The sequence below is a fragment of the Purpureocillium takamizusanense genome, chromosome 7 (genome assembly GCF_022605165.1).
Source record: "Purpureocillium takamizusanense chromosome 7, complete sequence".
NCBI lineage: Eukaryota > Fungi > Ascomycota > Sordariomycetes > Hypocreales > Ophiocordycipitaceae > Purpureocillium > Purpureocillium takamizusanense.
This window is the reverse complement of record NC_063074.1, coordinates 2,341,428-2,356,298: the sequence shown is the minus strand read 5'-3', so window position 1 is coordinate 2,356,298 and position 14,871 is coordinate 2,341,428. Positions and strand designations below refer to the sequence as shown.

Below are 14,871 nucleotides of genomic sequence, written 5' to 3'. Positions count from 1 at the left end.
CGTATGTATACTGTACCTTATGTATGTACGCTGGCTTTGTTTACATGCCGCCTAAAGAGGAAAGAGGAAAACTGTTGTCGCTGCAAAGCATCGCTACGTAACCTTGCCGCTCGATGAGCAACAAACTCATTCACACGTACTTGACCTACGATTGCGACGGCATCCGCCACTCGAGCAAACCCAACAAGAAGACGTTCTTCGAAGTATTCTCCCCAAGCGGCTTCCCAAGAACACCACTCTCAACACGTAGGCAACGCGCGACCACACTGGGGTAGCTATGGCCCCTCGTGCAAGAGTTGCAGGCAGTCTGGCTGGCATGGTCGCATCGGACTCAGAGCCCGACTTTGATGATGTCCACGCCATCGCAGCAGTGGCAAAGACGGCAGCAACCACCAAGAGACCCCGCGGCCGGCCACCGGGCACGGCAAGCAAAGTCACAAAGCCAGGCACGGAGGCGGCAACTCGTCGGGTTGGCGGCAAAGGAGGCGCCTCGGCTTCCAGGCCGTCTAGGCAAGCTTTGGCGGACAAGAGCAACACGGTCTCGATGCGTACGGCCAGTAAAGGTGTCAAGAAGGCGTCGCAGACCACCACGACAGCGGGGTTAGAGCTCGATGGGCAGGGCCTTGAACCGGTGGTGGCAAAGGCGACTCGTGGACGCCCAAAAGGAGTTGGTAAACGCCAAAGTGTGGGCAATGAAAGGGCCGCGGAGCAGCCTGGCCAGGCCCATGGCGAGGAAACCGAAGATAAGCAACCGCTGGAGCTCATGCAGGTTGACGCCGAGGAGCGGCAACTGCTTGTCGCTACCCCAGACCCAGGTGCTGATGTGGACGAGAGCAACTCCATCGCCGATGACGGAGTAGAAGACGTGTCGTTAAGGCGCCGTCTTGGCGATCTCACGCGAAAATACGAAAACCTGGAGATGCGATACCGGGACTTGAAGGACGTGGGGGTAAGGGCAGCCGAGCGCAACTTTGAGCACCTGAAGCGGCAGGCCGATGAGAACATTGCCGGTAAGCAAATACAAGTTGCACAGTTCGCCGTGGTGGCTAACAGCGGCGGTCTCTAGGCTCAAACGAGCTCATAGCTCAGCTTCAACAGGACCTTGCCTCACAGATTGCTCTCGCTCAAGAGGGTGAGAGAGTACGACAAGAGCTCAGAGAAAGCGAGAACAGTGTAGATGCACTTCAAGTCACCGTGGATGAGCTGACGGCGTCCCTGACGGCGGCCCGGACCGAGATCAAAACGCTGTCTACGAAGCTGGCCGCAAGCAGGAGCGCAGAGATGCATATCAAGGCCCCGGGAAGTGCGCTCAAGGGCGGGGCTGCAGCTGGTAGGAATGCGCAGTCAGAGGCGCTCCATGCGCTCCAGGCGGCGCAAGCCAAGGAAGATCTCTACGGCGACCTAACGGGCCTCATTGTACGGGGCCTTAGGCAAGGAGATGTGGAGGATATGTTTGACTGCATTCAGACAGGTCGAAACGGTAGTGAGTCCCCCCGCCCTACCAAAAAGAGAAAGAGAACGCGTATTCTGACAGGCGCTGCAGCACTGCATTTCAAGCTGGCGCTGGAGCGCGCAGAGGGAGGCGACAGCTACGAAGACGTCCAGTTTACATACAAACCGCAGCTGGACACAGACCGCGACGGCGAGTTGATGGAGATGCTCCCGGATTACCTGAGGGAAGAGATAACATTTCCCAGAGCGCACGCTTCCAAGTTTTACAGCCGGGTAACCAAATCTCTGACAGAGCGAGTGGATTAGGGGACTGGCCCGCCCACGCAAAGGCGAGGCGGATGAGTGATGCTGGGCCGAGCAGCACGTGGCACGGGCATGGTGGGAGAGACTCTGGCACCGCATTCATGTTTTTTTTGATACCCTCTATTCCTTGATAGCCACCAGACTGGTGTGAGCCAGCGAGTCGGCCATGGTTTTGTTCAGAGCTTGGCGCAAATGGAAGGATGCGACCCTCTGTGGCGAACCACTGCAGTGTGCCACTACTGGGCCGGGACTACCTTTGTACTCTGTAAGGCTACCTACTTACCTCATTAGTGACATGGCGTTGCTTGTCCCTTTCGCAGGGCATACGTACTACCTAAATTAGTAGGTAGCTAAGGTAGTACTTATGGAGCACTGTGGGTGCTTTGGCACAGGGCAATTGTTCGCATGCCGACTTACTTTGCCGTCGGTAAGATGGTCAAAAGTACAGTGAATAAAGTGCGTACGGTAGATCATGGTAGACACTCCCTTGGTACTCTCTATGCCTCGCCTCGGCGGGTCATCTTGGGTACAAACCTTAAACAACTACTCCGTACCTCTTGCGATATCTAATAACAGCAGTCAAACGTGGGGAGGCTTGGGAGGCTACCGACCGACGGACGTACCAATCCAGTTGCGCGTCGCGCGGATGACGCGACGGAAGTAACCATGGATTTGTGGGTGCTAATTAGCCCGGCCTGTGGTTCGCAGCAAGTCGCGAGCGGTACTGGGTACCGAGCCTTCCCACCAACGGCACACGCTGGTCCCTGCCACGTGTTGATTCGACCCAAGGGGGGATTGGGGAGCTTGCCCGTCCAGCAGCGTGGAATTGCTACGGCCCTCACTGGACGCAGGACTGATACCTTAAGTACCCATACTCCGCCGGTACTTGCAGCCATGCCATTGGGGAACCTTGACGGCCAGTTCTCTCGTCGCCCCTAAACTACCTAGTACCTACCTTGATTTATGTTCTGCGGGACCTCCAGTCTGCCATTCAGCACCAGAGCAGTCTAGTGCTGGCATGCCCTACTTCAAAGCTGCGGCATCCAGCTCGTCTTGTTATACTACGTGTCCCGAGGCCAGTGCGATATATCATGAGGCCGCGCTGAAAGTCCACGGATAGGACTCGCCGTCAATCTTCCCGCTGCCGCCGCTCCTGGCCGCGCCCAACCATCGCCATGGCCCCAGTCGCTCGTTTTGCCTTCCTCGCCACGGCCATCGTCTTCCACCTTGTCTACATCTTCTCCATATTCGATATTTACTTCGTCAGCCCGATTGTGTCGGGCATGCGATTGTTCGCCGTAGACCGCACCACGCCAGCTAAGCCACCGGCAGATCGTCTTGTGCTCTTTGTCGGTACGAGCCGCGCACGCTCTCCGTTGTCCGCCCCCGGACGCTTCGTTCGCTGACCAATGGCTACTTCAACAGGCGATGGATTGCGCGCAGACAAGGCATTTCAGTCGTTTCCCGAACCATATCCTGAGTCGGATCAAGACCTAGTCCCGCGCCCGCTGGCGCCCTTCTTGCGGTCGCGTGTCCTGTCCGAGGGAACCTTCGGGGTATCCCATACTCGCGTCCCAACCGAGTCGCGTCCCGGCCATGTCGCCCTGATAGCTGGCCTCTATGAAGATGTCTCTGCCGTCGCGACAGGATGGAAGCTGAACCCTGTCAACTTTGACAGTGTCTTCAACCGCAGTCGGCACACCTGGAGCTGGGGCAGCCCGGACATTCTGCCCATGTTCGAGCGTGGCGCAGTGCCTGGGCGCGTGGACGCCATTACATACGAGCCTGAATTCGAAGACTTCTCCCAAGATGCGACGCGTCTGGACTACTGGGTCTTCGACCACGTCAAGGACTTTTTCGCCGAGGCGGCCACCAATCAAACCCTCAGCAGAGCCCTCCGCCAGGATAAGAACGTCTTCTTCCTTCACTTGCTCGGTCTCGACACCTCGGGGCATTCCTATCGCCCCTACTCGAAAGAGTACCTCAACAACGTCAAGGTCGTCGACCAGGGGGTTAAGGAAGTGACAGAGTTGATCCAGAAGTTCTACGCCGACGATCGGACGGCCTTTGTCTTCACTGCCGATCACGGGATGAGCGACTGGGGCAGCCACGGCGATGGCCATCCAGACAACACACGCACGCCCCTGGTCGCGTGGGGTGCTGGCGTGGCACGTCCGGAGCTTCATCACGGGTCAGTCGCCCCCGGTCACGACGAGTATTCCTCTAGCTGGGGATTCGACCAGGTTCGGAGAAACGACGTGGCCCAAGCCGATGTCGCGGCTCTGATGTCCTACTTGATTGGGATTGAGTTTCCAGCAAACTCGGTCGGTCAGCTTCCACTCTCGTACCTGTCCGCCAGTAATCGCGAAAAGGCACAAGCCTTGCTGGTCAACGCCCAGGGCATCTTGGAGATGTATCGCGTTAAAGAGGGGAAGAAAAAGGCAACCGAGTTGCGATTCAGGCCGTATCGACTGTTGGGTGACGAGGGCGCCACGCCAGACCAACGCGTCTCGGCTATTCAGGAGCTCATTGCGGCGGGCAAATACGAAGAAGCCATCGAAGAGTCCGACGCGCTTATTGCCATCACGTTAGAGGGCCTCCGCTACCTACAGACCTACGACTGGCTGTTCCTGCGGGCTCTTATCACGGTCGGCTACCTTGGATGGATGGCGTATGCTATCACCAGCGTCATCGACGCCTTTGTCTTGCACGAGAGGATAACGCCCAAACGGTCAGCCGGCGGCTACATTGGGTCTATATCGATTCTCATCGCGCTGTACGCTTCATTTCTGGTATCCAAATCACCGATTACCTACTATGCGTACGCCTTCTTCCCTGTTGTCTTCTGGGAAGAGGTGTACGCACATCGAGAAAGTCTAATCCTGGGTCGCAAAGCCCTTTTCGGGCACATTGTATCAACAGGGGCCGTGGCGACATTAGTGGGGCACGCGGTGCTGTCTGTAGCTATCGTCCAGTGCTTGGTAGGTTTTGCCACGGTGTTTGCTACGAGACCAGCTTCAGTATCTGACCCAGCACAGGCACTCAGCTACATCTATCGCGAAATACTCACCGGCATTTTCATCTTAGCGGCGACATGGCCGGCGACATATGGTGTCTCATTTTTGCGAAAGTACGCGGTGCTGAGCCTTGCATGGATCGTCTCTTGTTTGACCATGAGCCTTTTCACGTTGCTCCCCGCAATGAAAGAAGAAAACGTGACTCTTATGTATGTCAATATGTTCTCCCTCTGTGCCGCAGTCCGTACTGACGAGGACTTCCCAAGTCTCATCGGTGGAGCGGCCATGACAGCCCTAGGCATTCTATACCTGGTTTTTGAGGGTCGCATCTTTCACGACTTCAGAGATCAACCGCTGCCGACAGCCGCCAAGGCAGACGACACAATCAGGCGCACAATCATGGGCGTACAGGTATGGCAGTCCTTTGGGTAATGATACTCGCGGTGAGAGCTGACAACTTGCCTGGCAGGTTGGTTTGGTGCCACTAGCCATGCTTGTGACCCGCTCAAGCGCCTTGAGCCTGCAGGCCAAGCAAGGACTACCTATCGGCAATCAATTTGTGGCATGGGCTGTCCTAGGTATGCCCAGCTCGCCGTGCCGACCATGTCCCAATTACGTGTGTGTGGCCGAGAGCCAAAGCTGACGAGGACCGCAGTCGTTTCCCTGGCCATGCCGCTTGCGTATCGGCTGCAAAGCACCACCCACTACATGCATCGACTAGCTGTGGTATTCTTGACGTTCGCACCGACGTTCGTTATCCTGACGATATCGTACGAGGGCCTGTTCTACGTGGCCTTCAGCATCACGCTTCTCTTGTGGGTGCGGCTTGAGTACGCCGTAGAGACGCAGGCTACGAAGGCGACTCGGACTAACGGGACTACCGCGTCGGGGCACAGCGGGAGCAGGCCCAGAATCCTGGAGCATAGGCCGCTGCGGCTGTCAGATGCGCGTGTGGCACTGTTCTTCATGGTGCTCCTACAATCGGCGTTTTTCAGCACGGGCAACGTGGCATCAGTCTCATCCTTCAGCTTGGAGAGTGTGACGCGACTTATTCCCATCTTTGACCCCTTCTCGCAGGGCGCACTCCTGATCCTGAAGCTCATGATACCATTTGCGTTGATTTCCGCGAATTTGGGAGTGCTTAACAAGCGGCTCGGCGTGGCGCCGTCGGCGCTTTTCATGGTGGTCATGGCTGCAAGCGACATGCTGACGCTTTACTTCTTCTGGGTGGTCAAGGACGAAGGGTCATGGTTGGAGATTGGGTCGACAATCAGCCACTTTGCCATTGCAAGTCTTCTGTGCGTGTTCGTTGCCGGGCTCGAAGCGGTCAGCGCCATGTTTATAGCCGGCATCGAGGTGGACGAGCGTCGTGGTGGCGAGGCAGCGCGCAGCATGGGGCCAAATACGAGCAACGGCCACAAAACAAAGGAGGTGGCGGCCTGCAAGCTGGCCAACGGAAGCGAAAAAGGCTGACGAGCTTTGCGGACCAAGCAACATGTACTAAATGAGCAGCAATAGAGCGCGACTCGAGGTTAGGGACTCGCAACGAAAGCTGGGCTGACAGGCGAGTGTGACAGCGCGAGACGGGCCGTGAAGGGGGCAGGGCCACTCACTCGGTCCACGGATTGCTATCGTCCAAGTCGCTTTTGCAAGCTATCAAGGTACCACTGAATAAAAATCGGATATAAAGTAACTTGGTAGGCGCGTTCCCGTCCTTGCATCCAGGGAAAGGCGCGCCCGCGGAGCACAGATGCAAGAGCGTCTTTGGGTGCCCCTGCCATGAAAAGAATTCCGCACACACATACGAAGTAGTACAAGGCATGTGGGCGGCGTCGTGGCTTCCATCTCCCCCGGGGTCCCCGCAGTTGCCTGGCCGGCCGACGTCGACCGCGGAGGCGGGAGACGCGCATCACCAAAAGCCAAACGCTGCTTGTCCCCCCACCCGCACCTCCGGTCGGTCTCTCGCACCGAGAGAGGAAATGGGCCCCGAGTGCGGCCGGCGGACGGGGCGCCATGCTGAGCCGGAACTTTGCCGTGTGCATCAAGAAACGCCTCCTGCTGCACTGCACTGCACTGCATGCACGCACTGTAACTTATCTGGTCGACGATGCTGTTCTGCGGGTGAAGGCAGGCAGGCAGGCATGGCGCCGCCAACGAGGAACACTCCCATGGAACGCATGCGCGTGAGGGAGGCCTCTTGCTTGGCCTTACCTAGGTACGAAGCACTTGGCACCTACCTTATGAAAACGAGGAACGCTGTTGTAGCCCATCGCCTACCGGGAACACACGCCCGCCCTGTTCGTTCACCTGATGCTCGGCTGGTGCTGCCGTGCATTAGCAAGCAGGGGCGCTCCAACGGAGCGGAGAGTACGGGACCGGCGGCCGTCGCGTTTCAGGCCCCGCTCGCAAAGTCCGGCCTGCAACTTCCTGTGATGCTGTCGGTGAGCCGTCATGCTGCTGCGCACGACGTCCAGCGGGACAATTTATTACGGCTTAAGTTAGGTAGTTCCCAAGTTTGAAGTCGTTGGTTCGCAGAATGCTCCTGACTGCAGGTACGTACTTTTTTGCAACCAACCACCGTAACCTGCTACCTGCAGGTAGGTACCTACCTTAGGTCTAGTAGTACCTAGGGCCCTCCCTGACAATCTCAGTACCACGCATGCCCTGCAAGTTTCCCCAGGTTCGTTCCTTGCCTGTGCCTCACTCTCGAGTCAACAAGGGTGGGCTGGCTGCCTTACCCCAGATGACGCCAGCGTCTGCAGCCAATCGCCCTGGTCAGCTCTGGCTCCGCCTCCCTCTGGGCTGTCCGGGTCGCCCACTCAAGGGCCGTCGACTCCGAACCTGGCCCTCTGCCAAAGCCCGCAGCCCCGGGATGCCGGGGGGGTAAGTGTCGACGTCTTCGGGCGACTACGGAGCTTGACGACTGACTGACCGGCTTTCCCTCGTCGACACAAGAGGCCCCGATGAGAGCCTCGGCTTGATGGCGAGACAGAAGGTACGCCGGGCTTGCTAGTTTCCGATCTGTTCCATGACCGTCGCGTGCGTCTTCGCAACACTCGGCAGCACCGCGGGAGGTGGACGTTGTCTATATCTACTTGGACCATCATTCCATGTCTGTCCATGTTGATCCTGCGTAGGACCGACTCATGTTTCCGTGCGTGCCAACGTGTCTCGAGTGTCGCGCCACGCCTGCGTCATTGCCCCGCGCTCGCTTGGCCTGTCGGCGCTTGCAACGGCCTGTGTTCCGTTGGTCCCGGCGAGCCGCCTAGCCGGATATCGCATCATATCGATCTCATTCATCACTGCCGTCGTCCGCCTCCCACACCACGGGTGGACTCGGCGGAGAAGGGGGGAGAAAAAAGAGAGCGCCGAGCAGCCCAGCCACGCGCGCCCAAGACCGACCGACACCGGCCGAACCTGGATGGTCTTCCCGGGCAGGCGCGTGCTGCCCTTCGGTGGGCAACCTATCGAGGCGGCTTCCATCCATCCTTTCTAGGTTGCGCTTGGCCGGCCGGCCCACACCCCCGTCACGAGCAAGAGGGCTGGCTTGGAGCAGCTGGAGCCACCGTCAACCGTTTCAACGAGTTGGGGTGACACAGACACACACACGCTGGAAATCAACGAGCGAGCCAAGAGCCCACACCGCCGCCGGCCTGGCGTCACAGCGAGAGAAACGAGAAGCGCGACGCCGATTACCACCTGCAGGTGTGCAGGCCCCTTACCACTTTGACGGGACGGAGCCCCCAAAAGCCCCGCCGCACCCGCAACACACACGCACGAGTCGCTCCAAGAGACGACGACGACGATCCCGTCTTGGACGAACCTTAGTACGTCGCGCCTCTTAGGCCGTGGGAGCGGGAGCGCCCTAGCAGCCAACGAACGGCACGGGATTGCTTACGCCGACACCAGGACATCACGGAATAGGGATTAGGTACAATTGCGTTGACGAGTCGCGCAGCAACAGGTCCGCCGCTCGTACTTGTCCCAGCCCTACCTCAGTACAGCGACGCCACGCGCTGCAGACGCCAGCCTGCTTGCTTGCTTGTACCTTGCCCGTGCAGCCCACGCTCACGAGCAGCTGGTGCGCAGCACGTGCTGCTGCAAAAGGTGCACACGCGTTGAGGGTTTTGTGTGTGTGCTTCACCCTCACTGAGGTACGAATGTTTTGTGCGTACAACCTCTGGGTTCCTGGCCAAAGAATTGCTCTGCCACACGCCAGAGGAAACACCAAGTTACTCCCCATTTATTACTAGGTAGTACTGCCCCCAGGCACCTTATAGTACATGTCCTGGGTAGCGACGACTGACGCTCGAGCCCCCTGCCGGCGACCCCGCCCTTCCCGCTTTTCTCCCGTCACCTCCTTCATCAACGAGGTGCGCAACTGCCACCCGACCCATCTCCGTCTCCATCTCCGCCTTCAACCCCCCCAAACGGAGATTGGACGCTACAGGCAAGGCATCTAGTGCGGAGCCTCAGGGCTTCGCTACAGTACCCAAGATACCTACTACCTGCCAGTTCATGCTATTTATTTCAAGGACGGGAGGCATTCGCAAAAAAGCACAGCCGTCACAGCACCCACCACCTTGGCTCGCTGGGCCCGAAACAGCCAGCCCAGGTATTTGACTGCCAAGTTAGTACCTTAACTTAGTGGACAGCTTTGGAACCCTGCACGCGGACCTGCCAGGGCTGCTTCTCCCCCCACCAGCCGCCCAGCTTTCCATCCTCTTCCAGCCCGCCGCTGGGTCCGTCCCCACGCCTGAGCCGCCACCTCCGCCGCCAGCCTACGCTGCCAGCGAGAACTTATTATTACCTTTACCTTGACGACGGCGGCCCCCCATCCTGCCCGAACCCCCCCCCTCTTCTCTGCAGGCAGCCCATCCAACCGTCCTAACTGCCCGCCCGTACTGTGCTGCTGTTGCTGCACCCCGCCGCCTCAGGCCCTGTGCGCCATCCCCCGAGAATTCGCGTCCCGATCCTGTTGCGGATTCTGTGAGGTATAGTCGCCTCCTTCGCCAGGCGCCCGTCGCTCTTCCTCCTCCTCCTTATTTGCTCCGATTGCGACCCATACCCTCGCCGCGTGTCCGCGTGTGTACTCCTTCGCCCGCCATGGACGTCGAGATGTCTTCCGGCGACGCTGTGCCGCAGCAGTCGCAGCCCCAGACGCAATCAGAATCGCCAGCCAAGACGTCGCCCCCCGGCGCCTCGAGCGCCAGTTCCGCAGCCGCTGCCCAGATGAGCTTCCGCAGGTATGCCCGCCCGCCCGCCTGCTCGCCCGCCCGCGATGCATTGTGATGCGATGCATGCATCGTGGGTGCACGCACGAGCGCGCTCCGCCGGCTGACGCCTTCTTCTCGCTTATATAGGCAACGAGCGTCACGAGCATGTGAGGTATGTCTTCCCGACGGGCCGCCCGTGCCCTGATTGTTTGTCGTCCCCCCTCCAAGCTCCCGTGAGCCGAGGCATACCACAGCTCCAGCCCCAACCCACCCTGACTGCGAGACTGCGTGTCAACCACCCCTCCAGCGCGCCTCTACACAGCAGCCATCGCTGACTCTCTTCGTCTCTTCGTCCTGCTAGACCTGCCACGCACGAAAGGTAACAGCGGCTGCCGTCATTTCCAATCGACCTTGCCTAACCCTCGTCCCTCCGTCCAGGTCCGATGCGATGCCGCAAGCCTGGGGGTGCCTTGCACCAACTGCGTTGCCTTCCAGATTGAATGCCGCATCCCAACTCCCAAGCGCAAGAAGCAGAGCTCTACTCCGGGGCAGAATTCCAAGGATTCGGACAGGTAATGCATTCCTCCCTTGGAGTGTCACTTCTTTGTTGCCGACTCCTACCGTCATGACCTCACTTTGTCAAGGCACTACTGACGCCTCGGTGCACCCTCTTGTAGTGACCGTGAAGGCGTTGATGACAGGCAGCCGCAACCCCAGCCGCAGCCGCAGCAGCAGCAGCAACAGCAACAGCAACAACCACAGACCGCACCTGTCGGTGCTACCAATGCCTACCCTCGAGCCCCGACCGTATCACACACAGCCGACGGGACCCCTTCTTCGGCCATGACGGAATCACAAGTACGACAAGAGGAAGTCGACAACAATACATACCTAAACCTCGTCATGAAGCCCAAATTCACGCGTGCTCCCATTACGGAAGCTGGCCGGGTGGCATTCCTCGGAGAATCCTCGAATCTTACCCTGCTTGTTCACGATCGGCAGGGTTCCTCAGATGTCGTGCATTACCCGCTGCCTGAGAACGTGCGCGGTTCTCGTGCGAGGTTGACTGAGCTGGACAACGTCGAGATCGACATTTTGCACCAAAGAGGCGCTTTTCTATTGCCACCGCGTTCGTTGTGCGATGAACTGATTGACGCCTACTTTAAATGGGTTCATCCCATTGTCCCTGTCATCAATCGGACACGCTTCATGAGGCAGTATCGCGACCCGAAGAACCCGCCCTCTCTTCTCCTCCTCCAAGCGGTGCTCTTGGCAGGCTCACGCGTATGCACAAACGCGCAGCTCATGGACGCCAACGGCTCGACCACCCCGGCCGCCCTAACCTTCTACAAGCGCGCCAAGGCCCTCTACGATGCCAACTACGAGGACGATCGTGTCACTATTGTGCAGTCGTTGCTGCTCTTGGGCTGGTACTGGGAAGGCCCGGAGGATGTTACGAAGAATGTTTTCTACTGGAGCCGTGTGGCGACAATAGTCGCGCAAGGCTCCGGCATGCACCGCAGCGTTGAGCAGTCCCAGTTAAGCAAGTCTGACAAGCGCCTCTGGAAAAGGATATGGTGGACTCTTTTCACCCGCGACCGGTCCGTGGCTGTCGCCCTCGGTCGACCAGTCCACATCAACTTGGACGACTCCGACGTGGAGATGTTGACCGAGGATGACTTCATCGAGGATGAAACAGAGCATGCCAGCGAGTATCCTCCCGACCCGATTCACGTTCAGTTCTTCCTCCAGTACGTCAAGCTATGCGAGATCATGGGCCTTGTCCTCTCCCAGCAATACTCGGTTGCCTCCAAGGGTCGGCAACGCAACGCCATCGACTTGACCCATAGCGACATGGCCCTCGCCGACTGGCTGCAAAACTGCCCCAAGATCGTGTACTGGGAGATGCCTCGCCATCACTTCTGGTCGGCGCTGCTGCACTCCAACTATTACACAACACTGTGCCTCCTGCACCGCGCACACATGCCACCCAGCGGCACTAGCAGGTTTACGGATGACTCGCCTTACCCCTCACGCAACATAGCGTTCCAAGCGGCAGCTATGATCACCTCCATCGTGGAAAACCTGGCGGCGCACGGTGAGCTGCGCTACTGCCCGGCCTTTATCGTGTACAGCCTCTTCTCCGCCCTGATCATGCACGTCTACCAGATGCGGTCCCCGGTGCCTTCGATCCAGCAGGTCACACAGGACAGGATGCGGAGCTGCATGCAGGCGATGAAAGAAGTCTCTCGAGTTTGGCTCGTGGGAAAGATGGTGTACACTCTTTTCGAGTCCATCATCGGCAACAAGGTGCTGGAAGAGCGGCTTCAGAAAGCAGGAGCAAAGAGACACCGGCGGATGCAGCAGAGCCTGTCACAACTCGATAACCACAGCAAAGCCCAGGATGCCTCAAAACGCAAGTATGACGACATGGCCATCGACTTTACCGCCAACGCTCCGACTCCGCAAGAGTCGTACGAGCGGTCGCGACCTCAAACGCCAAGCGCTGTTAAGAATGACGCCCCTGCCACGGTGCACCAACCGAGCGCGACCTCACCCAACACCCGACCTAGCGGCGCCGATACCTTCATGGGCGGGACTAGTTCACGGCCGCAGACTCGCCCGGCGACGCCTTTCAACCCGTCCTTTTCCGTACCTGCCACACCGCCCGATTTATATCTCGTCACAAGAAACTCGCCCAACCTGTCTCAGTCTATTTGGGAGAATTTCCAGCCAGACCAGCTGTTCCCCGAAAGCTCAAGCATGCCGGCCGTCCCCAATTTGTCGCCAACACAGACCCATCAAAGCCTGGACCAGAGCCTCATGGCCCAGATGACCCCAAGCAGCATGACTCACAGCACTCACGGCCAGCAGGGCAATCAGTTCCCGCCGAGAGGTAGCCATGGTCAAGGCAACGGGATGGTGGGCATGCAAGGCTTCCAGAGCCAGTCCGGTATTTGGCAGAGCAACTTTGACGGCGGAGTTCATGACGGCCAAAGTCCAGATAGCTGGAGTACAGGCTCGGTTCAGGGGCAGCCTGCACCTACGACGCTCAACGTGGAAGATTGGTATGTCTTCACTGCCGTCTGACTCGTCATCCGTCGTCTTGCTGATTCAAATTTACAGGTTCCAATTTTTCGGCATCAATGGTGATGCCAGCAACTTGAATCTCGACGTCTCTCTGAGCTGAGTGGACAGTGATATCTTGGTTCATTGTGGTCTCAGGAGAATCTTCGATCGCTCATCATACCTTGAGGTTGTGCGTTGGAAGCTTGAAGTTTCGGAGAGTGATACACAGCTTCAGCTTGGACAGGCTTTACCAGCAAGCTACCCCATGACCGATGACTCCTGCCGGAACCTGACCACATGGCTTGGCGAGGCACACATGCCGGCCGACCGATGAGGAGGCCTACCACTGCCAACGAGGCGCGCCCCAGCTGGAGAAAGCAGCTTGTCTGGTTACTAGTGCCGCGCCGTGCCATGCCCCAGTACGAGCAAGATCGTGGGCGGACGTGTCAGGCCGGGCGTTTGCGCAAGACGTACCCGATTCGAGGTGATGTAGGTGCGACTTGAGGAGGAGGGTGATGGACAGCCGGCCCCGAGCTGTGGTCTGTAAGCTTTGCTACTGTTGGTCATGAGATATAATGGGAGTCGTCGATCGTCGCGATGGCGCAGGCTATGGTGCTCTCTCTATCAGACGATAGATGGCTCCACGAAAGGTTCAATTCCGAGCTCGCTACGTGGTTGCAGGTCGAACCAATGTCGCCATGGGTCATCAGGGGGGCAATACTCGTGCGTTATGTGAATTCCAGCCTGTCACCTCTCTTGCTAAATATTAGTCGCTGGCATAGGTATGCATGAATCATACTTATACTCGAGGAGTGATGAAGGATAGAGCACAAGCCCGAGGGGATCAAGTCACCTACACGGGGGCGGCAGGGCACTTAAGGCCACCTAAATGGCTGCGGGGTGGCTGGGCCAAGAAGAACGCGGCAACTTCAGTTCCTTTCGGCTGCATATATAGGCAAGGTACTAGGTAGGTACCTGAAGCACCTACGTTACCTAGTATCTGCCTCCCGACCTAAGATAGGAAGGTACCTGTAGGCGTGGTGGTGGTGCCTTCCTACCTTATCTTACCTCAACCGGTCTGGAATATGAGTTTCTTTCGGACCCAGACAGTGCAGGTAGGTACCTCAAGCATATCCGGTGCCTTGGCCCTTGCATAAGTACCGAGCGACCAAGACACGCATATAGATAAGATAATGCGCGAGCAAAGATGCCTCAGAATATGTTGCCTAAGCATGCAAGCACAACACTAGATCTTTTACTTTTCTCGCTCTTGGCCTTATGTAAAAAACGGTCCCAATAGGTGGTGACACATCAGGGGGGTAAGGCAGGGCACAGCCCACAGTACCGAGGCGTACCTACGTGCCTTAGTAGTACAGTAATGCGTAGTAGAAGCTACAGGTGGGTACCAGGTACTTAAGGTACGTAGCATGGCCCCCCAGACCAGGAGTCACCTCTGGCCAAGTGTACTGTAGTCTGTAGAAGGAACGGGGGCCGTTCTGGCTGACACGGCAGGGCGACCTAGGGCCAAGTGTCCACACCGTCAAGGCGGTTCTGAAAGGCAAAAGCCAATGCAGGCATACACCTAGGTACCTACTAGTTAGTAGGTTAGTACCTCTCGAGGAAGGTGAGGTTGACTCTTGTTACAGCTGCCAAACACACAACATGGCCACCCCTCCGCCCGCTCCCGTTGTTTGCACGTCCCCCCGGCCGTGATGGATAAGGCTGCTTCTGCTGCAGTCTTCCATACGGGGGATCGATGCGGGCACAACGGATCCGTGGAGCTAGCACTTCGTATGGAACAAAGGCACTAATGC

The 14,871-nt window shown here is 58.0% G+C and overlaps 3 protein-coding genes across 3 annotated transcripts; all 3 read left to right on the top strand.

Moving 5' to 3' along the window:
• Positions 1–65: 65 nt before the first annotated feature.
• JDV02_008008 (uncharacterized protein) lies at positions 66–2,245 on the top strand. Its single transcript, XM_047989564.1, has 3 exons — positions 66–1,010; positions 1,067–1,483; positions 1,544–2,245. Exons 1-3 carry the CDS (start codon positions 278–280, stop codon positions 1,756–1,758), a joined length of 1,365 nt encoding a protein of 454 aa, XP_047845567.1. The 5' UTR covers positions 66–277; the 3' UTR covers positions 1,759–2,245.
• Positions 2,246–2,736: 491 nt separating this feature from the next.
• On the top strand, positions 2,737–6,456 carry MCD4 (Glycosyl phosphatidyl inositol anchor synthesis). Its single transcript, XM_047989563.1, has 6 exons — positions 2,737–3,108; positions 3,181–4,736; positions 4,794–4,981; positions 5,039–5,183; positions 5,242–5,350; positions 5,428–6,456. The coding sequence occupies exons 1-6, from the start codon at positions 2,931–2,933 to the stop codon at positions 6,243–6,245; spliced, it is 2,994 nt and encodes a 997-aa protein (XP_047845566.1). The 5' UTR covers positions 2,737–2,930; the 3' UTR covers positions 6,246–6,456.
• Positions 6,457–9,647: 3,191 nt separating this feature from the next.
• On the top strand, positions 9,648–14,300 carry CTF1 (Transcriptional activator of fatty acid utilization). The gene is made up of 6 exons (XM_047989562.1): positions 9,648–10,018; positions 10,136–10,160; positions 10,350–10,367; positions 10,427–10,560; positions 10,666–13,056; positions 13,115–14,300. Exons 1-6 carry the CDS (start codon positions 9,879–9,881, stop codon positions 13,176–13,178), a joined length of 2,772 nt encoding a protein of 923 aa, XP_047845565.1. The 5' UTR covers positions 9,648–9,878; the 3' UTR covers positions 13,179–14,300.
• Positions 14,301–14,871: the final 571 nt, after the last annotated feature.